The sequence below is a fragment of the Hemiscyllium ocellatum genome, unplaced genomic scaffold (assembly GCF_020745735.1).
Source record: "Hemiscyllium ocellatum isolate sHemOce1 unplaced genomic scaffold, sHemOce1.pat.X.cur. R, whole genome shotgun sequence".
Classification (NCBI taxonomy): Eukaryota; Metazoa; Chordata; class Chondrichthyes; order Orectolobiformes; family Hemiscylliidae; genus Hemiscyllium; species Hemiscyllium ocellatum.
Window position 1 is genome coordinate 1,713,982 of NW_026867602.1, and position 25,191 is coordinate 1,739,172.

Here is a 25,191-nt window from a genome sequence, read left to right on the forward strand (position 1 = left end):
CACACACACACACACAACAGGCTGGTGGGACTCCAACACCATCTCTGGAAGGCTCCGACAGCTCAGATTGGGTGGATGACCTGGGGAGGCGGATCGTGCAGGCAAGAGACTGACAAACCCCTTCAATCCGCCCGCCCTCCGCCCAACGCAGCGACAGGACAACCACTGTCGCTCCTATCAGAGAGTGCAATCATACATTTCCTCCTGTTCGATGGCACTTCTGAAGAAGGGAAAATAAAAGAACCGTGTTGGAACTAGTGCTTGCTCATTGGGCCTTATTTTGTGATAACGTTTTCACAAGGTTAGTGGCTTTTTGAGATGATTATCTGCATTTTGTTATCTCGTGCATTTGAGTATTTTCTCAGTCTCTCTATGGCAGGGAGCTGGTTTGTCTGATATGAGTAGACTCTCTCTATTTCCTTTTAAAAATGCCATATAAAGAGATATGTTCCCTGTGTGATTAGGAATTAATCATCAAGTGGTGAACTTTCTGAATTGAAACTCCGCATCACTCTCCTCACTTCACAACTTTATCTGTGTTAAATTCTTGCTTTGATGCAGCAGTTATTTCTCGGTATCTCAGCACTAACTCCAAAACGGAACAGTGCGGCGCTCCCTCAGCACTGATCCTCCCAGAGTGCAGCATTCCCTCAGCACTGACCCTCCAACAGTGCCCATTCCTTTAGCACTGATCCTCTGACAGTGCCTCGCTCCCTCAGCACTGACCCTCTGACAGTGCCTCGCTCCCTCAGCACTGACCCTCCGACGGTGTGGCGCTTCCTCAGCACTGACCCTCCGACAGTGCGGCGCTCCCTCAGCACTGACCCTCCGACGGTGTGGCGCTTCCTCAGCACTGACCCTCCGACAGTGCGGCGCTCCCTCAGCACTGACCCTCCGACAGTGCGGCGCTCCCTCAGCACTGACCCTCTGACAGTGTGGCGCTCCTTCAACACTGACCCTCCGACAGTGCGGCGCTCCCTCAGCACTGACCCTCCGACAGTGCAGCGCTCCCTCAGCACTGACCCTCCGACAGTGCGGCGCTCCCTCAGCACTGACCCTCCGACAGTGCAGCATTCCCTCAGCATCTTAAAGGAATGGACAGAGAGAGACTCCAGGCAGCTGAAAACATGGGGTCATATACAGAGTACATTGCTCCCTGCTATGCTGTCTTCATCAAACACTCCCAGGACAGGGACAGCACGGGGTTAGATACAGAGTAAAACTCCCTCTACACTGTCTCCATCAAACACTCCCAGGACAGGGACAGCACGGGGTTAGATACAGAGTAAAGCTCTCTCTACACTGTCCCCCCATCAAACACTCCCAGGAACAGGGACAGCACGGGGTGAGATACAGAGTAAAGGTCCCTCTACACTGTCCCCCATCAAACACTCCCAGGGACAGGGACAGCACGGGGTTAGATACAGAGTAAAGCTCCCTCTACATTGTCCCCCATCAAACACTCCCAGGGACAGGGACAGCACGGGGTTAGATACAGAGTAAAACTCCCTCTACACTGTCCCCCCATCAAACACTCCCAGGACAGGGACAGCACGGGGTTAGATACAGAGTAAAGCTCTCTCTACACTGTCCCCCCATTAAACACTCCCAGGGACAGGGACAGCACGGGGTTAGATACAGAGTAAAGGTCCCTCTACACTGTCCCCCCATCAAACACTCCCAGGGACAGGGACAGCACGGGGTTAGATACAGAGTAAAGGTCCCTCTACACTGTCCCCCATCAAACACTCCCAGGGACAGGGACAGCACAGGGTTAGATACAGAGTAAAGCTCCCTCTACACTGTCCCCCCATCAAACACTCCCAGGGACAGGGACAGCATGGGGTTAGATACAGAGTAAAGGTCCCTCTACACTGTCCCCATCAAATACTCCTGGGACAAGGACAGCACCGAGTTAAAAATCACACAACGCCAGGGTATAGTCCAACAGGTTTATTTGGAAGCACCACATTTGAAAGCTAAAGCTTCCAAATAAACCTGTTGGACTATAACCTGGTGTTGTGTGATTTTCAACTTTGTACACCCCCGTCCAACACTGGCATCTCCAACTTAGCACAGGGTTAGATACAGACTAAAGTTTCCTCTACACTGTCCCCCATCAAACACTCCCAGGGACAGGGACAGCACGGGGTTAGATACAGAGTAAAGCTCCCTCTACACTGTCCCCATCAAACACTCCCAGGGACAGGGACAGCACGGGGTTAGATACAGAGTAAAGCTCCCTCTACACTGTCCCCCATCAAACACTCCCAGGACAGAACGGGGTTAGATACAGAGTAAAGCTCCCTCTACACTGTCCCCCATCAAACACTCCCAGGACAGAACGGGGTCAAAGGAGTCCCGATGACGGTAGACAGTACACAGTGCTACAGCTGTGCCGTGTGGACGGAGTGAGTGATGAAGGTGTGAATCAGATCAAGAGGGAGGTGGGATCTGCTTTGTCCTGAATGGTGCTGAGCTTCTTGAACATTGTTGAGGAGGGGGGGAGTATTCTAGCACACTCCTGACTTGTGCCTTGTCGATGGTGGGATGGGGCTTTGGGAGGAGTTACTCGCTGCAGGATTCCCAGCCTCTGATCTGCTCTTGTAGCCACAGTATTGATATTGTGGGGTCCAGTTCAGTTTCTGGTCAATGGTAACCCCCAGGGTGTTGATATGGGGTATTCACTGATAGTAATGCCATTGAATGTCAAGGAGGTGATGGTTAGATTCTCTCTCAGTGATAACCCCAGGATGTTAATAGTGGGGGATTCAGTGATGGTAACGCCATTGACTTTCAAGGAGGTGATGGTTAGACTCTCCCTCAATGGTAACCCCCAGGATGTTGACAGTGGGGGATTCAATGATGGTAACACCATTGAATGTCAAGGGTTAATGGTTAGATTCTCTCTTGGAGATGGTAACCTCCAAGATGTTGACAGTGAGGGAATTCAATAATGGTAACATCAATGAATGTCAAGGGGTGTTGGATAGATTCTGTCTTGTTGGAGATGGTAACCCCCAGGATGTTGATAGTGGGGCATTCAGTGATGGTAATGCAAGGGGGTGATGGTTAGATTCTCTCTCAATGGCAACCCCCTGGATGTTGGTAGTGGGGCATTCGGTGATGGTAATGCCATTGAATTGCAAAGGGACGATGGTTAGATTCTCTGTCAATGGTAACCCCCAGGATATTGACAGTAGGGGATTCAGCGATGCTAACACCATTGAATGTCAAGGGGTGAAGGATCAATTCTCTCTTTTGAAGATGGGCTTTGCCTGACATCCATGTGGCACAGCTGTTAATTGACAATTATCAGCAGAAGCCTAAATGTCGCCTGAGTCTTGTTGAATGAAGGTACTGACTGCTTCAGTACGTGAAGAATCTCCTGTGGAAAGGGATGGTGTAAGGGTTGATCTGGGGTAGAGTCCGAGAGTGGAAATAACATTTGGATGATCTACTTATGCAGGTTAAGACTACAGGCAGTCCTGTTGTTCTCAACGCAGGAGAATGGAGGAATCTTCAGGCCAGTCGAGGTGGTTAAACCACCAGGCCCTACTGAGTGCAGGCCAGGAGTCCCTGCTCCACTATACAGACGAGATCCCCATTCCGTCCAGCACCAACGAAGCTGATGCTTTCTTCAGCCATGCCGAGGGGGACGGCAGCCTGGCCCAGCCATACTACGCCAGCCCGGTTCACAGCAGGGCTGTCGGGAGTTACCGACATGGTGAGTACAAACGCCCGCTCCCAAAGGAAGGGACAACTGGACCTCCACCTTACACCAGCAATGCCGTCCCTCTCCGTTCTGGAGCTGAGAACAGCAGGATCCCATGGGCGGAATTGCAGCCGTGTCACGCTCCTTCTGCAATGGAGAACCAGCCCTCAGATCCCTGTCACCGGGTAATAGCGACCCAATAATCTTCACCACCAGAGGGTAGCAGGGCTCCTGAATGCATGGTAGCATCCCTGCTTCTGCACCCGGAGGTCCGGTTCCAAATCCCATCTGGTCCAGAGGTGTGTCATTCCATCTCTGAGCAGGTTTATCAGAAACTATCTCAGAAAGGTTAGGGCCCAGGTTGGGGCCTTCTTGACCCACTGCAGTTCTCCCCTAACCCTGTGTGGTGTAGGAACACCCCGCCAATGCCCCATGAGGGAGGGAGGTCCAGATTCTGACCTAGCGGGCACTAAAAGAACTGCCAATATCGTTCCCAGTTGGAATGGTATAGGGGTCTCGGAGGGGAACTTGCAGGGGGTGGTGTCCCCTCTGCATTTGCTGTCCCTCGTGCTTGCAGGGTGTAGAGGTGGCGGGTTTGGAAGCTGCTGTTTGAGAAGCTGCCGTGTGTGTGTGTCTTGTAGAAGGGACACACTGCTGCCACTGTGCCGTTGGTGGTGGAGGGAGGGAGTGTTGAAGGTGGGGATTGAGTGGGAGGGGAGCTGCTTTGTCCTGGATGGTGTCATGCTTTTTTTCTGAGTGTTGTCAGAGCCCGACCTGTTCAGGCAAGTGGGGAGTATTCCATTACACTCCTGATTTGTGCCTTATTGATAGTGGGACAGGCTGTTGGAGAGAGTCAGGAGTGTGGAGTCCGGATCCTCTGACCTGCTCCTGTAGCTGCAGTATTGATATGGTCGGGTCCAGAGTGCGATGGTCAAACATGCTGGAAGAATGTGTATTCTTGCAGACTCCACTTCAACGGAAAAAAGCTGAGGCAGCAGAAGGAGTAACTTTATCTACAAAATGAGGCTGATTAGTTTTTTAGATAAAGCAGAAACTGTCAGGAAATTGTAACACCACGTTTTGGAAATGACAAGGCTTTCTGCATTCTACTTGGGCAGGGTGGATCCAAAACCTCTCTGAGCTTCCCCATCTTTTAGCAAGACTGATTTCCAATCCCATTTCGGAGCCTTTTCCCCACTAATACAGCCTTTAGGCCTGCAACAGGGCCCACTCCCTCAGCACTGACCCTCCGATAGTGCCCACCCCCTCAGCACTGACCCTCCGACAGTGCCCACTCCCTCAGCACTGATTCTCTGACAGTGCCCACTCCCTCAGCACTGACCCTCTGACAGTGCACAGCCCCTCAGCACTGACCCTCCGACAGTGCGGCGTTCCCTTAGCACTGACTCTCCAACAGTGCGGCACTCCCTCAGCACTGACCCTCTGACAGTGCCCACTCCCTCAGCACTGACCCTCTGACATTGCCCACTCCCTCAGCCCTGACCCTCCGACAGTACCCACTCCCTCAGCCCTGACCCTCTGACAGTATCCACTCTGTCAGCACTGACCCTCTGACAGTGCCCGCTCCCTCAGCCCTGACCCTCCGACAGTGCCCACTCCCTCAGTGCTGACTGTCCTCTATCTGCCACCATGTCCGCTGTCCTGTCTCAGTCCATCTGGGTCCTTCTGAGTAGCGATGCTGTTACTACCTCATGCCACCTTTGTTAAAGCATGCCTTCCCCTAATCCGAGAATTAGAAGACAACTCAATCTCCCCCTTAACCTTCTCTGCTCAGAGCGGACTGAGCCAGCTTCTGTGGCCTCTCCACATGAACTGCAGCCATTCAGAAAGCCAGCGGCAACATTACAGCTCCTTCGATGCTCAGAAAGTGCCCTTTGCTGATACCTGATCACCCAGCAGATGTACTGTTTCCCTGGGTCCCATCTTGGGAGACCTTGTGGGGTATGCCTGCCTTTAAACTCAGAGGTTCTTGGGTTTGCGAACAGCCTCATAGTGACAGGCAGTGAAAGCGGGAGTGAGCCCTGCTCAGCCTTGTGATGGAAGGAGGCCTGAGCCTTCACCCTCAGTGACCATGTCAGTTGCAGGCTAGGACAATGCCCCATTTGTGGTTGGATTGGCCAGGACACCTTTGCCCTTCTGTTCCTGCTCAGCCTTACCCTCATGGCTCTGGGACCAGGAGCTAGATGGACAAATGGGTGCCATTCTGAGAGACTGGCTCCTCCCACTCATTAAGGTCAACGCAGTGGCATTGCCAGGAACTGCAGCTCTTCCCTCTCCCTACCCTGGAGTTCCAGCCGTTCTAGCGCGGGTCCAGGAAGCCTCTTCTGTCCATCCACAGCCCAGGTCCCGTTCATTCCTGTTGGTCTCTGAAGGGGCGCTGTCTGGAAGGCTGGTGGAGTTGGCACCAAGGAGGGCACACACATTCAGTCAGAGCTCACCTTTCAGGACAGGCCGAGTATGAACACAAGAGAATGGCAAAGTGAGGAAGGTCACAATCGATGGCAGAGAGAGGCTGAGTGTGCTCCTGGACTCATTTCTCTTCTCTTCCTTGGGATTTAGACTCTGCTAGCAACATCTCTGTTACACAGGCTGTCTATGATGCACATTGATGATCTAGAGATGAAGGTGGGAGGTATGATTGTTCACAGATAACATGAACATTAAATTGGTGGAATAGTGGACATTAGATTAGGTTACTTACAGTGTGGAAACAGGCCCTTCGGCCCAACAAGTCCACACCGACCCGCCAAAGCGCAACCCACCCATACCCCTACATTTACCCCTTACCTAACACTACGGGCAATTTAGCATGGCCAATTCACCTGACCCGCACATCTTTGGACTGTGGGAGGAAACCGGAGCACCCGGAGGAAACCCACGCAGACACGGGGAGAACGTGCAAACTCCACACAGTCAGTCGCCTGAGGTGGGAATTGAACCCAGGTCTCTGGCGCTGTGAGGCAGCAGTGCTAACCACTGTGCCACTGTGCCGCCCAGTGAAGAAGGTTATCAAAGATTACAAAGGAATCTTGATAAATTGGGCCAATGGGCTGAGGAGTGGTAAGATGGAGTTTAATTTGGATAAATGCGAGGTATTGCACTTTGCTAAAACAAACAAACGCAGGACTTATACAGTTAATGGCAGGGGCTTTGTTGGTATTGTAGAAGAGAGAGACCTCGGGTTCGGGTATTTAATTCTTTGAAATGTGCACCACAGGTAAGCAGGATGGTTAGGAAGGCATGTTTTGCATGCTCCGACCGCTGAGTACTGGATTTGGGACATCATGTTGAGGTTGTATTGAATGTTGGTGACAGCTCCCCTGGAGTACGTTTTGCAGCTCTGGTCCCCCTGTTATAGGAAGGATATTATTAAATTGGAGTTGGTTCAGAGAAGATTTACCAGACTGTCGCTGGGACTGGAAGGTTTGAGCGATAAAAATAGGCTGGGACCTCTTTCACTGTACCATAGGAGGTGGAGGGCTGACCTTATAAAGGTTTATAAAATCATGAGGGGCACAGCTAAGGTGAACAGCAAACGTCTTTTACCCTAGGGTGGGGGAATTTAAAACTTGGGGGCATACTTTTGAGGTAAGGGGAGGAAGTTTTAAAATGGACAAGGACCAACTTTTTACACAGACAGTGGTCCATGTGTGGAATGACCCACCAGTGGAAGTGATGGATGAAGGTACAGTTACAACATTTAGAAGTCATTTGGCTAAGCACATGAATAGGAAAGGTTTGGAGAGGTATGGGCCAGGAGCAGGCAGGTGGGACTAGTTTAATTTGGCAACATGGTCGCCATGGACTGGTTGGACTGAAGGGTGTGTTTCTGTGCTGTATGACTCTACGATGGTATTGTAAAGGGGGCAAGCTTCAGACTACAGAACCATAGTGATGGGCAGGTTAACAGGCTGGACAGTGGCAAATGGTATTTAATCTGGGTAAGTGTCAGGGGAGCTGAAAATGTGTTGCTGGAAAAGCACAGCAGGTCAGGCAGCATCCAAGGAACAGGAGATTTGACGTTTCGGGCATAAGCCCTTCAGGGGATTCATTTTGAGAGGACTAGCAAGCTAAGGGAGTGCACAAGGAATGATAGGACCCTAAGAAGTGCAGAGGGTCAGAGGGATCGGGGTTTGTGTGTCTCCAGGTCCTTGAAGACAGCAGGTCAGGGAGATAAGGTGGTGAACAAGGAATAACATGAGAAACTTGCTTGAGGCACTGAATATAAGAGGAAGGAAGTTATGATGGAACTGTATGTAATGTTAATTAGACTGCAACTAGAGTACTGTGCATTGTTCTGGTCACCATACTAGAGGAAGGATGTGACTGCACTCGAGAGGGTGCAGAGGAGATTCACCAGGATGTTGCCTGAGATGGAGCCGTTCGGCTCTGAAGCGAAACTTGATAAACTGGGCAAAAAAAACCCCAAAGAACTGCAGATGCAGAAAATCAGAATACTGCCGGAGAAACTCAACAGGTCTGGCAGTGTCTGTGTGGAGAGAAAACAGAATCAATGTTTTCAGTCCAGTGACCCATCTTCAGAGATAGTACAGGTACACGATTATCGGCACAGATGATGGGCCAAAGGGCCTTCTCCCTTGCTGTCTAAGGTCTATACCTCTAAATATGTTGTGATGGGATTTTAATGACCACCAGATTAGTTTTTAATTGCCGTTAATGTTTAGCTTGAATCAATGAACTGGTTTTGAGCCGGCCACCAGCTCCTCTAGTGATATTTCAAATTGGGTCTTCAAAACATTTGTGTAGATTTCTGGTTGACCAGTCCAATGGCAGTGGGTGGGAGGAGGATCCAGAGAGATCACAGTGTGATTTGGACAGGCAGAGTTAGTGTGAGGTCTTCCACTTTGGGAGTAATAACAGGAAGGCAGATTATTATCTAAACCATAATAGACCGGGAAAGGTGTAATGAGACCTGGGAGTGTCTGTTCGGACAGTGTAAAAGAAGCTTACTTTTAACGACTGTGTACAAGGACAGCCAGGTCTCAGTACAGAGTTAGATCCAGAATAATTCTCCCTCTACACTGTTCCCCATTAAACACTCCCAGGGACAGGGACAGCACGGGGTTAGATACAGAGTAAAACTCTCTCTACACTGTCCCCCATCAAACACTCCCAGGGACAGGGACAGCACGGGGTTAGATACAGAGTAAAACTCTCTCTACACTGTCCCCCATCAAACACTCCCAGGACAGGGACAGCACATGGGTTAGATACAGAGTAAAACTCTCTCTACACTGTCCCCCATCAAACACTCCCAGGACAGGGACAGCACAGGGTTAGATACAGAGTAAAGCTCTCTCTACACTGTCCCCCCATCAAACACTCCCAGGGACAGGGACAGCACAAGGGTTAGATACAGAGTAAAGCTCCCTCTACACTGTCCCCCATCAAACACTCCCAGGACAAGGACAGCACAGGGTTAGATACAGAGTAAAGGTCCCTCTACACTGTCCCCCCATCAAACACTCCCAGGGACAGGGACAGCACGGGGTTAGATACAGAGTAAAGCTCTCTCTACACTGTTCCCCATCAAACACTCCCAGGACAGTGACAGCACGGGGTTAGATACAGAGTAAAGCTCTCTCTACACTGTCCCCCCATCAAACACTCCCAGGGACAGGGACAGCACGGGGATAGATACAGAGTAAAGCTCCCTCTACACTGTCCCCCATCAAACACTCCCAGGACAGGGACAGCACAGAGTCAGAAACAATGTAAAACGACACTATTCCCATGAAACACTCCCAGGACAGTGACAGCACAGGGTTAGATACAGAGTAAAGCTCCCTCAATGCTGTCCCCCATCAAACACTCCCAGGGACAGGGACAGCACGGACTTAGATACAGACTCTTTTAAGCTGAAAATAAAACTCTCTCAATACAGTTCCCATCAAATACTTGCCTTCATAGAGAGAAGATTCGAACACAGAGGCAGGGGTGACTTAGTGTTACCGCACCTGGAGCACTGTGTGTTCAGTTCTGGGGTCTCCGTACCTGAGGAAGGATGTTCTGGTGATGGAGGGAGAGCAGGGAAGATTTACCAGACTGGTTCCTGGGATGGCAGGGCTGATGTACAAAGGGAGACTGGATCAGCTCAGACTATATTCACTGGGAGCTTAGAAGAATGAGGAGGGAAGCTCACGGAAACCTATAAAATTCTAACAGGACTAGACAGGAAGGATGTTCCCAAACACCAGGGAGTCCAGAGCCAGGGGCTCACGGTCTATGGATATGGAGCATTTAGGATTGAGTTGACGAGAAATCTCTTCATTCAGAGAGTGAGGAGCCTATGGAATTCCTTGCCACAGAAACAGGCCGAGGCTGAGTCATTGAAATGTTTTCAAGGAGGTACACATAGCTCTTAGGGCGACAGAGATCAAAGTGTATGGGGAAGAAAGTGGGGACAGACCATTGAGTTAGATAATCAGCTGTAATCCTATTGGATGGGGCTCTTGCTCCCATGGGGAGAGTGAAAAATGGGGGAACTGCTCCTTCAGGGAGAACTAAGGATGAATTGTGGGGGATAATGGGACAATCTGCTAAAGGTGGAGTGGGCTAAGTGGCCTATTCCCATTTGTCATTGCTACCATTACCACTATGTCCCTCTGACAGTGCCCGCTCACTTAGTACTGACCCTCTGACAGTGCCTGCTCACTTAGTACTGACCCTCTGACAGTGCCCGCTCACTTAGTACTGTCCCTCTGACAGTGCCCGCTCACTTAGTACTGTCCCTCTGACAGTGCCTGCTCACTTAGTACTGACCCTCTGACAGTGCCTGCTCACTTAGTACTGTCCCTCTGACAGTGCCTGCTCACTTAGTACTGTCCCTCTGACAGTGCCTGCTCACTTAGTACTGTCCCTCTGACAGTGCCTGCTCACTTAGTACTGTCCCTCTGACAGTGCCTGCTCACTTAGTACTGTCCCTCTGACAGTGCCTGCTCACTTAGTACTGTCCCTCTGACAGTGCCTGCTCACTTAGTACTGTCCCTCTGACAGTGCCTGCTCACTTAGTACTGTCCCTCTGACAGTGCCTGCTCACTTAGTACTGTCCCTCTGACAGTGCCTGCTCACTTAGTACTGTCCCTCCGACAGTGCCTGCTCACTTAGTACTGACCCTCCGACAGTGCCTGCTCACTTAGTACTGTCCCTCTGACAGTGCCTGCTCACTTAGTACTGTCCCTCCGACAGTGCCTGCTCACTTAGTACTGTCCCTCTGACAGTGCCTGCTCACTTAGTACTGTCCCTCCGACAGTGCCTGCTCACTTAGTACTGTCCCTCTGACAGTGCCTGCTCACTTAGTACTGTCCCTCTGACAGTGCCTGCTCACTTAGTACTGTCCCTCTGACAGTGCCTGCTCACTTAGTACTGTCCCTCTGACAGTGCCTGCTCACTTAGTACTGTCCCTCTGACAGTGCCTGCTCACTTAGTACTGTCCCTCTGACAGTGCCTGCTCACTTAGTACTGACCCTCTGACAGTGCCTGCTCACTTAGTACTGTCCCTCTGACAGTGCCTGCTCACTTAGTACTGTCCCTCTGACAGTGCCTGCTCACTTAGTACTGTCCCTCTGACAGTGCCTGCTCACTTAGTACTGACCCTCTGACAGTGCCTGCTCACTTAGTACTGTCCCTCTGACAGTGCCTGCTCACTTAGTACTGTCCCTCTGACAGTGCCTGCTCACTTAGTACTGTCCCTCTGACAGTGCCTGCTCACTTAGTACTGACCCTCTGACAGTGCCTGCTCACTTAGTACTGTCCCTCCGACAGTGCCTGCTCACTTAGTACTGTCCCTCTGACAGTGCCTGCTCACTTAGTACTGACCCTCCGACAGTGCCTGCTCACTTAGTACTGACCCTCCGACAGTGCCTGCTCACTTAGTACTGTCCCTCTGACAGTGCCTGCTCACTTAGTACTGTCCCTCTGACAGTGCCTGCTCACTTAGTACTGTCCCTCCGACAGTGCCTGCTCACTTAGTACTGTCCCTCTGACAGTGCCTGCTCACTTAGTACTGTCCCTCTGACAGTGCCTGCTCACTTAGTACTGTCCCTCTGACAGTGCCTGCTCACTTAGTACTGTCCCTCTGACAGTGTCTACTCCCTCAGCACTGACCCTCCGACAGTGTCTACTCCCTCAGCACTGACCCTCCGACAGTGTCTACTCCCTCAGCACTGACCCTCCGACAGTGCCTGCTCACTTAGTACTGTCCCTCTGACAGTGTCTACTCCCTCAGCACTGACCCTCCGACAGTGCCTGCTCACTTAGTACTGTCCCTCCGACAGTGCCTGCTCACTTAGTACTGACCCTCCGACAGTGCCTGCTCACTTAGTACTGTCCCTCTGACAGTGCCTGCTCACTTAGTACTGTCCCTCTGACAGTGCCTGCTCACTTAGTACTGTCCCTCTGACAGTGCCTGCTCACTTAGTACTGTCCCTCTGACAGTGCCTGCTCACTTAGTACTGTCCCTCTGACAGTGCCTGCTCACTTAGTACTGTCCCTCTGACAGTGCCTGCTCACTTAGTACTGTCCCTCTGACAGTGTCTACTCCCTCAGCACTGACCCTCCGACAGTGTCTACTCCCTCAGCACTGACCCTCCGACAGTGTCTACTCCCTCAGCACTGACCCTCCGACAGTGTCTACTCCCTCAGCACTGACCCTCCGACAGTGCCTGCTCACTTAGTACTGTCCCTCTGACAGTGTCTACTCCCTCAGCACTGACCCTCCGACAGTGTCTACTCCCTCAGCACTGACCCTCCGACAGTGCCTGCTCACTTAGTACTGTCCCTCTGACAGTGTCTACTCCCTCAGCACTGACCCTCCGACAGTGCCTGCTCACTTAGTACTGTCCCTCTGACAGTGTCCACTCCCTCAGCACTGACCCTCCGACAGTGCCCACTCCCTCAGCACTGACCCTCCCACAGTGCCTACTCCCTCAGCACTGACTCTCTGACAGTGCCTACTCCCTCAGCACTGACTCTCTGACAGTGCCTACTCCCTCAGCACTGACTCTCTGACAGTGCCTACTCCCTCAGCACTGACCCTCCGACAGTGCCTGCTCACTTAGTACTGTCCCTCTGACAGTGTCTACTCCCTCAGCACTGACCCTCCGACAGTGCCCACGCCCTCAGCACTGACTCTCTGACAGTGCCTACTCCCTCAGCACTGACCCTCCGACAGTGCCTGCTCACTTAGTACTGTCCCTCTGACAGTGCCCACTCCCTCAGCGCTGACCCTCTGACAGTGCAGCATCCCTCAGCACTGACCCTCCAACAGTGCCCACTCCCTCAGCACTGACCCTTTGACAGACCCCACTCACTCAGCGCTGACCCTCTGACACTGCCTACTCCCTCAGCGCTGACCCTCTGACAGTACCCACTCCCTCAGCGCTGACTCTGACAGTGCCCACTCTCTCAGCGCTGACCCTCTGACAGTGCCCACTCCCTCAGCGCTGACCCTTTGACAGTCCCCACTCCCTCAGCGCTGATCCTCTGACACTGCCTACTCCCTCAGCGCTGACCCTCTGACAGTGCCTACTCCCTCAGCGCTGACCCTTTGACAGTCCCCACTCCCTCAGCGCTGACCCTCTGACAGTGCGGCCCTCCCTCAGCACTGACCCTCTGACAGTGCCTACTCCCTCAGCACTGACCCTCTGACAGTGCCCGCGCCCTCAGCGCTGACTCTCTGACAGTGCCAACTCTCTCGGTGCTGACTCTCTGACAGTGCCTACTTCATCAGCACTGACCCTCTGACAGTGCCTCTCTCTCAGTGCTGACCCTCTGATAGTCTAGCGCTCCCTCAGTGCTGACCCTCCAACAGTACCCAGTGACTCAGTGCTGACCCTCTGATAGTCTAGCGCTTCCTCAGTGCTGAACATCCAACAGTGCCCACTGACTCCGTGCTGGCCCTCTGATAGTGTCTCCCTAAGCAATTCTAACCGACTGCTTTTATCTTTACCCCACTCAGGTTGCCAGGTCTACTCCCCTCACTTGCTGAACAGCCTCCAGTGGATGGAAGGGGGCCAGGCGATTGGCCACACATACGGTGGGGCCTGGTCGACAGTTGGGGCCTACGCCAAGGCTTCCCTGCCGCTGTACCAGGCCTCCTCCAGCCTCAGCTCACCTCACCACAGCCAGCACCTCTTCGGCTTCACATCCACTCTGAAGGAGGCTGGCAGTGAGGAGCCGGGGGCTAGTCTGGGCAAGGAGAGCCCCAAGTACGCTGAGGTGATGAAAGTGGAGAGGGAAAGCCCCCTGAATTCTGCACTCCTGCCGCTGGGCCTGGATGACAGCCTGGGCCAGAGTGGCCACTTCCAGCTTTACAACGGGAACATCTACCAGGCCTCAGGAGCCTCGGGCCTGGACTGTCACTCCACATCCCTGAAGCACAAGCTGACATTATCGCCGTGTGGTAAGATGTGGGTTGGGGTCAGGGCACCTGCGTAAATGACTGGGTAGGATCTGTGGGGATTTTAGTCCCTGGGGGGGTGGGAGATTGAGTGTAAGGCGCCTACTGCCAACATCACCGACAGGAGTATAACACACACACACACACACACACCATATGAGTCTGCAAAGTGTGACCAGGGTGTCAATGTTGGAAGCGTATATTGTGCCCAGCAAGGACCCACCAACAGCACAGCTTCTTTGGCACTGACTATCTGCCAGTACAGTGCTCCCTCAGCACTGAACCTCTGACAGTGCCTGTTCCTCCAGTGCTGACCTTGTGACTGTGTCCGCTCCCTTAGTACTGGCGCTCTGACAGTGCAGCTCTCCCTCACTGATCCCCTAACAGTGTGGCACTCTCTCAGCACTGACCCTCCGACAGTGCCCACTCCCTCAGCGCTGACCCGCTGATAGACTAGTATTCCCTCAGTGCTGAACCTCCAACAGTGCCCACTGCCTCAGAGCTGACCTTCTGAAAGTGCCCACTCCGGCAGTGTGGCGCTCACTCAGCACTGATCTTCTGACAGGGTGGCACTCCCTCAGTGCTGACCCTCCGACAGTGCGGTGCTTCCTCAGTGCTGACCCTTCAACAATGTCTGCTCCCTCAGCACTGATCTTCTGACAGTGTGACACTCCCTCAGTGCTGAACCTCCTGTAGTGTAGCATTTTCTTAGCACTGACCCTCCGAAGTGCCCACTCTGTCAGTGCTGACCCTCCAACAGTGCCCATTGCCTCAGCACTGATCTTCTGACAGTGCCCATGCCCACAGCACTGACCCTTCCAAAGTGCCTACTCCCTTAGCACTGACCTTCCAAAAGTGCAGTGCTCACTCAGCACTGACCCATCGACACTGCCCGCTCCCTCAGCACTGACTCTCTGACATTGTGGTGCTTCCTCAGCACTGACCCTCCAACAATGCGCCACTCCCTCAGCACTGACCCACTGACAGTGTGGTGCTCCCTCAGCACTGACCCTCTGACAGTGTGGCACTCCCTCAGCACTGACCTTCCAACAATGCCCACTCCCTCAGCACTGACCCTCTGACGGTGCGGTGCTCCCTCAGCACTGACCCTCCAATAGTGCGCCACTCCCTCAGTGCTGCCCCTCCAACAGTGCAGTGCTCCCTCAGCACTGACCCTCCAAAAGTGCGCCACTCCCTCAGTGCTGACCCTCCAACAGTGCCTGCTCCCTCAGTACTGACCCTCTGACAGTATGGCACTCCCTCAGCACTGACCCTCCAACAATGCCCACTCCCTCAGCACTGACCCTCTGATAGTGTGGTGCTCCCTCAGCACTGACCCTCTGACAGTGTGGCACTCCCTCAGCACTGACCCTCCAATAGTGCGCCACTCCCTCAGTGCTGCCCCTCCAACAGTGCAGTGCTCCCTCAGCACTGACCCTCCAACAGTGCGCCACTCCCTCAGTGCTGACCCTCCAACAGTGCCTGCTCCCTCAGTACTGACCCTCTGACAGTATGGCACTCCCTCAGCACTGACCCTCCAACAATGCCCACTCCCTCAGCACTGACCCTCTGATAGTGTGGTGCTCCCTCAGCACTGACCCTCTGACAGTGTGGCACTCCCTCAGCACTGACCCTCCAATAGTGCGCCACTCCCTCAGTGCTGCCCCTCCAACAGTGCAGTGCTCCCTCAGCACTGACCCTCCAACAGTGCCTGCTCCCTCAGTACTGACCCTCTGACAGTATGGCACTCCCTCAGCACTGACCCTCCAACAATGCCCACTCCCTCAGCACTGACCCTCTGATAGTGTGGTGCTCCCTCAGCACTGACCCTCTGACAGTGTGGCACTCCCTCAGTGCTGACCCTCCAACGGTGCAGCGCTCCCTCAGTGCTGACCCTCCAACAGTGCGGAGCTTCCTCAGTGCTGACCCTTCGACAGTGCCTGCTCCCTCAGTACTGACCCTCTGACAGTGTGGCACTCCCTCAGCACTGACCCTCCGACAATGCGATGCCCCCTCAATGTTGACCCCCTGACAGTGCGGCACTCCTTCAAAGCTGACCCTCTGACAATGCGGCATTCCATCAGAACTGACTCTCCGTCAGTGCAGCGCTCCCTTAACACTGACCCTCTGACAATGCAGCACTCCCTCAGAGTTGACTCTCTGATAGCACCCACTCCCTCAGTACTGACCCTCTGACAGAGTAGTGCACCCTCACCTTCCTGGCTCAGTCTCTCAGCACTGACATTGTTCCCTTCCCTGTGCTCCCCCAGCACTGTGCCTGCTCTGTGGCCCGGTCTCCCAGAACACAGATTGACCACTGCCCGATGTGTTTTCCTTTCAGAGGCCCGGGAATGTGTGAACTGCGGAGCAACAGCTACACCTCTGTGGCGGAGAGATGGGACTGGACACTACCTCTGTAATGCCTGTGGCCTCTACCACAAAATGAATGGCCAGAACCGACCACTCATTAGGCCCAAGAAGCGCTTGGTAAATATCTTGGCCAGCACTCAATGGGTTGAATGTCTTCTTACTGTGCAGCGTTGACTCTATCTCTGAGGGGCCAGGAAAATGTGACTCTGAAAACTCAGAATCCCGCAGTCCTGTTGGTGGCCGGTCAGCCCATCTGTGCACTGTTTTGTAGAAGCTCTCCATTTGGTCCCTCCCTCATCATACATAGGCCAGTTAAGAGTCAAACACATCACTGGGCATCTTGCAGGTTCTAAAATACACTGAGTAACTTTCCCAGGAGACTTATTCTCCAGGTTTTAAATGCCCAACTGCCCCAAGGAGTTGCTCTGTCAAAATTTTGTACACTTCACTCAGATCCCATTCTTTCAAATTGTAAACTCAGCACCATTTGCTTCTCTCCCCTTCCTCGTTCACACCAGGATTCCAGTCAACAGGGCACCACTGAACAAGTCAGATCTTGCAATGAAACGTGGCTTGACAGATCTTATTGCTTTTCTTTATGTCGTTAGTTATCGTGATGAATATGGAGAACAGGCACAGGATTAGGCCACCCTGACATGGAATCATAGAAATATGCAGCACGGAAACAGACTCTTCAGTCAAACTCATCCATGTCGACCTGATATACTGACCTAATCTAGTCCCAGTTTCCAGCACTTAGCCAATATCCCTCCAAACCCTTCCTATTCATATACCCATCCACATGCCTTTTACATGTTGCAATTGTACCAGCCTCCATCACTTCCTCTGGCAGCTCATTCCATACACACACCACCCTGTGCATGAAAAAGTTGCCCCTTAGGTCCTTTTTATACCTTTCCCCTCTCACCCTGAATCTATGCCCTCCAGCTCTGGACTCCCCCACCCCCAGGGAAGAGACCTTGTCTGTTTATCCTATCTATGTCCCTCATGATTTTATAAGCCTCTGTAAGTTTTCCCCGCAGCCTCTGACGCTCCAGGGAAAACAGCCCCAACCTATTCAACCCTCTCCTTGTAGCTCAGATCCTCAAACCCTGGCAACATCCTTGTAAATCTTTCCTGAACCCTTTCAAGATAGGAAGGATACCAGAATTGCATGCAACATTCCAAAAGTGGCCTAACCAATGTCCTGTGCAACCAATGACCTCCCATATACACTCAGTGCTCTGACCAATAAAGGAAAGCATACCAAATGCCTTCTTCACTAACCTATCTACCTGCCACTCTACTTCCAAAGAGCTGTGAACCTGCATTCCAAGGTCTATTTGTTCAGAAACGCTCCTTAGGACCTTACCATTTAGTGTATAAGTCCTGCCCTGATTTCCCTTCCATTTATCTGAATTAAACTCCATCTGCCACTTCTCAGCCCATTGGCCCATCTGGTCCAGATCCTGTTGTAATCTGAGGTAACCCTCTTCGCTGTCCATGACATCTCCAATTTTGGTGTCATCTGCAAACTTACTAACTGTACCTCTTATGCTCGCATCCAAATCATTTATGTAAATGACAAAAAGCAGTGAACCCAGCACCCATCCTTGTGGCACTCCACTGGTCACAGGCCTCCAGTCTGAAAAACAACCCTCCACCGCCACCCTCTGTCTTCCACCTTTGAGCCAGTTCTGCTTCCAAATGGCTAGTTCTCCCTCTATTCCATAGTCATAGAAATATACAGCAGCCTCCCATGGGGAACCTTGTCGAACACCTTACTGAAGTCCATATAGATCCTGTCTACTGTGCACACGAAGCTGCAAATGTCATTTAACAAGTGTGTTACACAGAAGAATAATTAAAAACAAAATAAACCAAACTATTTACACCACAAGGTTAAGGAGCCAACATGGCCATTTGCCCCATCTATTCTGCTCCACCATTCGATCACAGCTGATTATTTCACAACCCATTCTCTTGCCTTTTCCCCATAATCCTTGATCTCCTTACTAGTCAACAACCTCATGGAGTCATAGAGATGTACAGCACGGAAACAGACCCTTCGATCCAACCAGTCCATGCCGACCAGATATCCCAACCCAATCTAGTCCCACCTGCCAGCACCCGGCCCATATCCCTCCAAACCCTTCCTATTCATATACCCATCCAAAGGCCTCTTAAGTGTTGCAATTGTACCAGCCTCCACCACTTCCTCTGGCAGCTCATTCCATACACGTACCATTTTCTGTGTGAAAAAGTTGCCCCTCTCACCCTAAACCTATGCCCTCTAGTCTTGGGCTCCCCGAACCCAAGGAAAAGACTTTGCCTATTTACCCTATCCATGCCCCTCATAATTGTCTATCTCTGTCTTAAATACACTCAATGACCTGGCCTCCATCTCTCTCTGAGGCAATATGTTCCACAGATTAACTACCTCTGAGGCTGTGCCCTCGAGTCCTAGTCTCTCCTACTCATGGTAACAGCTTCTCCACATTCACTCTGTTCACAGCCTCTCTATATTATGCAAGTTTCAGTGTGTTTGCTAGCTCTGTCCATTATAAAGACTCAAACCCAGAGACATTTCCCTGCTCTGTACCTCATCTACCTGACTGACCGCTTAAAGTTGCGTTCCCATGGCCTGTAGAAGCCAATCAATGAGTCCTTTCTGAGTCTGCCGACATGAGCCTTTCACAAGTCTGAGGGCCTAACCTGTAACATGAAAGTTTCTAACCAAACTCTCATGGTTTGGAAGGTTCACAAACTACAAACTAAAGAAACTCACTCCCTAAAGGACATTAAGTGATCAAAGTTTGGGAGAGGATTTGTAGCTCGGGTGCTCGATGTTGTGGTTCTGTTCGCCGAGCTGGGAATTTGTGTTGCAGACGTTTCGTCCCCTGTCTAGGTGACATCCTCAGTGCTTGGGAGCCTCCTGTGAAGCGCTTCTGTGATCTTTCCTCCCCCATTTGTAGTGGTTTGAATCTGCCGCTTCTGGTTGTCAGTTCCAGCTGTCTGCTGCAGTGGCCGGTATATTGGGTCCAGGTCGGTGTGCTTGTTGATTGAATCTGTGGATGAGTGCCATGCCTCTAGGAATTCCCTGATTCAATCAAGAAGCACATCGACCTGGACCCAATATACCGGCCACTGCAGCAGACAGCTGGAACTGACAACCGGAAGGGGCAGAGACAAACCACTACAAATGGGGGAGGAAACATCACAGAAGCGCTTCACAGGAGGCTCCCAAGCACTGAGGATGTCACCTAGACAGGGGACGAAACGTCTGCAACACAAACTCCCAGAACCACAACGACATTAAGTGAACCAGATGGGAGTTTTCTGACAATTGGCAATGAATTCATGGACATCATCAGAGGCTTAATTTCGGATTTTTTAAATTGAATCCACTAAGTGCTGTGGCAGTATTTGAACTTGGTGCACATCTCTGGATTAATAGTCTAGCAGTAAATACCACTAGGCCTCCTGCTTGAACTGACTGGCTTGCTAGGGACAGTTCAAAGGGTAGTTAACAGTTGACCACATACACTGTGCGTCTGGAGTCACATGTGGGCCTGGGCCAGGTGAGGATAGTAACAGGCCAGGTAAGTCACGGTTACCATGACTTTCCGATATATAAGGAAAGTTTACAGTCCAGCACCAGCCACCACAGTGGAATGTGAACCTGCACAGATCAATGTGCACCTGGACGTGTACAGTACAATTACAGGACAATCCCTGTCTGTAGGTTACCCTCTCTGTCCCTTGGCTGGCTCTCCAGGGATGGTCACACGGGAGAGGTGACCTGTGCTGAAGCCTGTGGGGAAACAGTTCAGAGTCGAGCCCGTTGTAACGCCTTTCTGCTTCTCACCCTCCCCTTTTCTCTTTCTCTCCATTCAGATTGTGAGCAAGCGAGCAGGCACGCAGTGTGCAAACTGCCACACCAGCACCACCACGCTGTGGCGCCGTAACATCAATGGAGACCCAGTCTGCAACGCCTGTGGGCTGTACTACAAATTACACCATGTGAGTGCGAGCCTCTGACTGATGAGCGAATCCCCCATTCTCCCCTCTCCCTGTGGGAGCGAGTTCCCTATACCCCTCTCTCTCTGTGGGAGTGAGTCTCCCATTCTCCCCTCTCCCTGTGGGAGTGAGTCCCCCATTCTCCCCTCTCCCTGTGGGAGTGAGTCCCCCATTCTCCCCTCTCCCTGTGGGAGTGAATCCCCCATTCTCCCCTCTCCCTGTGGGAGTGAGTCCCCCATTCTCCCCTCTCCCTGTGGGAGTGAGTCTCCCATTCTCCCCTCTCTCTCTGTGGGAGTGAGTCCCCCATTCTCCCCTCTCCCTGTGGGAGTGAGTCCCCCATTCTCCCCTCTCCCTGTGGGAGTGAGTCTCCCATTCTCCCCTCTCTCTCTGTGGGAGTGAGTCCCCCATTCTCCCCTCTCCCTGTGGGAGTGAGTCCCCCATTCTCCCCTCTCCCTGTGGGAGCGAGTCCCCATTCTCCCCTCTCCCTGTGGGAGCGAGTGCCCCATTCTCCCCTCTCCCTGTGGGAGTGAGTCTCCCATTCTCCCCTCTCCCTGTGGGAGTGAGTCCCCCATTCTCCCCTCTCCCTGTGGGAGTGAGTCCCCCATTCTCCCCTCTCCCTGTGGGAGTGAGTCCCCCATTCTCCTCTCTCCCTGTGGGAGTGAGTGCCCCATTCTCCCCTCTCCCTGTGGGAGTGAGTCCCCCATTCTCCCCTCTCCCTGTGGGAGTGAGTGCCCCATTCTCCCCTCTCTCCCTGTGGGAGTGAGTCCCCCATTCTCCCCTCTCCCTGTGGGAGTGAGTGCCCCATTCTCCCCTCTCTCCCTGTGGGAGCGAGATCCCCATTCTCCCCTCTCCCTGTGGGAGTGAGTGCCCCATTCTCCCCTCTCTCCCTGTGGGAGCGAGATCCCCATTCTCCCCTCTCCCTGTGGGAGTGAGTCCCCCATTCTCCCCTCTCCCTGTGGGAGCGAGTCCCCATTCTCCCCTCTCCCTGTGGGAGTGAGTCCCCCATTCTCCCCTCTCCCTGTGGGAGCGAGTCCCCCATTCTCCCCTCTCCCTGTGGGAGTGAGTCCCCCATTCTCCCCTCTCCCTGTGGGAGTGAGTCCCCCATTCTCCCCTCTCCCTATGGGAGCGAGATCCCCATTCACCCCTCTCCCTGTGGGAGTGAGTCCCCCATTCTCCCCTCTCCCTGTGGGAGTGAGTCCCCCATTCTCCCCTCTCCCTGTGGGAGTGAGTCCCCCATTCTCCCCTCTCCCTGTGGGAGTGAGTCCCCCATTCTCCCCTCTCCCTGTGGGAGTGAGTCCCCATTCTCCCCTCTCCCTGTGGGAGTGAGATCCCCATTCACCCCTCTCCCTATGGGAGCGAGATCCCCATTCACCCCTCTCCCTGTGGGAGTGAGTCCCCCATTCTCCCCTCTCCCTGTGGGAGTGAGTCCCCCATTCTCCCCTCTCCCTGTGGGAGTGAGTCCCCCATTCTCCCCTCTCCCTGTGGGAGTGAGTCTCCCATTCTCCCCTCTCCCTGTGGGAGCGAGTCCCCATTCTCCCCTCTCCCTGTGGGAGTGAGTCCCCCATTCTCCCCTCTCCCTGTGGGAGTGAGTCCCCCATTCTCCCCTCTCCCTGTGGGAGTGAGTCCCCCATTCTCCCCTCTCCCTGTGGGAGCGAGTCCCCATTCTCCCCTCTCCCTGTGGGAGTGAGATCCCCATTCTCCCCTCTCTCTGTGGGAGTGAGTCCCCCATTCTCCCCTCTCCCTGTGGGAGTGAGATCCCCATTCTCCCCTCTCCCTGTGGGAGTGAGATCCCCATTCTCCCCTCTCCCTGTGGGAGTGAGTCCCCCATTCTCCCCCTCCCTGTGGGAGTGAGATCCCCATTCTCCCCTCTCTCTGTGGGAGTGAGTCCCCCATTCTCCCCTCTCACTGTGGGAGTGAGTCCCCCATTCTCCCCTCTCCCTGTGGGAGTGAGTCCCCCATTCTCCCCTCTCTCTGTGGGAGTGAGTCCCCCATTCTCCCCTCTCCCTGTGGGAGTGAGTCCCCCAATCTCCCCTCTCCCTGTGGGAGTGAGTCCCCCATTCTCCCCTCTCCCTGTGGGAGTGAGTCCCCCATTCTCCCCTCTCCCTGTGGGAGTGAGATCCCCATTCTCCCCTCTCCCTGTGGGAGTGAGTCCCCCATTCTCCCCTCTCCCTGTGGGAGTGAGTCCCCCATTCTCCCCTCTCCCTGTGGGAGTGAGTCCCCCATTCTCCCCTCTCCCTGTGGGAGTGAGTCCCCATTCTCCCCTCTCCCTGTGGGAGTGAGATCCCCATTCACCCCTCTCCCTATGGGAGTGAGCCCCCCACATCCTCCCCAATACAGAGTAAAGCTTCCTCTACACTGTCCCCATCAAACACTCCCAGGACAGGGACAGCATGGAGTTAGATACACAGTAAAGCTCCTCCTAATTTCTGGCTACAGTAACTCTAACCCTGCCGTATCCCTTGCAGGTGAACAGACCTCTGACTATGAAGAAGGATGGTATCCAGACCCGCAACCGAAAGGTTTCGAACAAATCAAAGAGGGTAAAGAAATCCCAGGAGCACTTTGGCGAACTGCCCAAGGACATGGGGAATGAGGGTTCCCCTTTCCCCTTGGGCTCAGCTGCCTTCCAGAGCCAGCTGACCTCTGTCGGTCACATGGTGCCCTACAGCCATGCCCCTCACCTGTTGGCCAACCCCCTGCACCCTCAGCCGAGCCTAAGCTACAGCCATCACCCCTCAACCAGCATCGTGTCAGCCCTCAGCTAGGCAGACTCCTTCCCACCCTGCTGGAGGGCAGCCCCTGCTCTGGGATCTCACGCTGATGGATAACAGATACACCAAAACCCCACACCATACCCACGTGGGAGCCGAACCCCGTGCAAACTCTAACTGTTCGACGTGCGCATGCTCCCGGCAAAGGGGCAGCAAATTCACACTTCAACAGACTGTACAGATTTCCTCCGTACGAGATTAGCCTCTGCCCTGGGTGTGATCTGGGTTCCTGGCCAAAGCCAGCTACACATGTAGTATTTTTGGATACAAATATATGTATAAATAAGCAATCCCATATTTACACATCAACTGGCGACTTTGTTATATCTAACACTTGCTCAACCGACCACATTGAAGGGCGAAAGCAGAGAATGAAGGATCCCGGCGAGGAGGAGAATATTGTTCTTTATCAAACTCTTGTCAAATATCTCGACACGCCAACTTGGTCACCAAGTAACCACCACTTTCTGGTGCGTTTCCTTCCCACTGTGTTTGCAATGCGGTCCTCAGCTGAGACTACTCCATGGCAACATCTCAACCAACCAAGACATGACAGGTTGGCAAAGTCGCACTCCTTGGCTCCAAGCACAATAAGTTATGAAATGTAGCATTCTTGCATGTGTCCTGATGTCAAGACACATCACCAGCGCTTCTCAATTAATTCCCAGCAATACCCTGTTACAGGTGAATTCAGGAAAGTAGATAGTCCTTTCGAGAAGTGCATTTGGAAGAATCTTTCAATGACATGGCCTCGGGAATTCACTCTATGCCTTTTGTTTGGGAACCTTCTCTTACTACGTTCTTTCTCAATCTCTGTCACCTCCACCTGCCCCGACACTCCCCCCCGTCAGCCCCTACACCCCCTCCCTATCTCTGTCACCTCCTCCAGCCCCTACACACTCTCCCTATCTCTGTCCCCTCCTCCAGCCCCTACACTCCCTCCCTATTTCTGTCACCTCCTCCAACCCCTACACACTCTCCCTATCTCTGTCCCTTCCTCCAGCCCCTACACCCCCTCCCTATCTCTGTAACCTCCACCTGCCCCGACACTCCCCCGTCACCTCCTCCAGCCCCTACACCCCCTCCCTATCTCTGTCCCCTCCTCCAGCCCCTACACCCCCTCCCTATCTCTGTCACCTCTTCCAGCCCCTACACCCCCTCCCTATCCCTGTCACCTCCTCCAGCCCCTACACACTCTCCCTATCTCTGTCCCCTCCTCCAGCCCCTACACTCCCTCCCTATTTCTGTCACCTCCTCCAACCCCTACACACTCTCCCTATCTCTGTCCCTTCCTCCAGCCCCTACACCCCCTCCCTATCTCTGTAACCTCCACCTGCCCCGACACTCCCCCGTCACCTCCTCCAGCCCCTACACCCCCTCCCTATCTCTGTCCCCTCCTCCAGCCCCTACACCCCCTCCCTATCCCTGTCACCTCCTCCAGCCCCTACACCCCCTCCCTATCTCTGTCACCTCTTCCAGCCCCTACAACCCCTCCCTATCTCTGTCCCTTCCTCCAGCCCCTACACCCCCTCCCTATCTCTGTCCCCTCCTCCAGCCCCTACACCCCCTCCCTATCTCTGTCACCTCTTCCAGCCCCTACACCCCCTCCCTATCTCTGTCCCTTCCTCCAGCCCCTACACCCCCTTCCCTATCTCTGTCCCCTCCTCCAGCCCCTACACCCCCTCCCTATCTCTGTAACCTCCACCTGCACCGACACTCCCCCCCGTCACCTCCTCCAGCCCCTACACCTCTTCCTATCTCTGTAACCTCCACCTGTCCCGACACTCCCCCCCGTCACCTCCTCCAGCCCCTACACCTCTTCCTATCTCTGTAACCTCCACCTGTCCCGACACTCGCGTCACCTCCTCCAGCCC

The 25,191-nt window shown here is 53.3% G+C and overlaps 1 protein-coding gene across 1 annotated transcript; it reads left to right on the forward strand.

The window, feature by feature from the left end:
* On the forward strand, nucleotides 1–25,191 carry LOC132809061 (GATA-binding factor 2-like). The gene is made up of 6 exons (XM_060822452.1): nucleotides 1–301; nucleotides 3,470–3,727; nucleotides 13,716–14,159; nucleotides 16,498–16,643; nucleotides 20,424–20,549; nucleotides 23,012–25,191. Exons 2-6 carry the CDS (start codon nucleotides 3,511–3,513, stop codon nucleotides 23,309–23,311), a joined length of 1,233 nt encoding a protein of 410 aa, XP_060678435.1. The 5' UTR covers nucleotides 1–301; nucleotides 3,470–3,510; the 3' UTR covers nucleotides 23,312–25,191.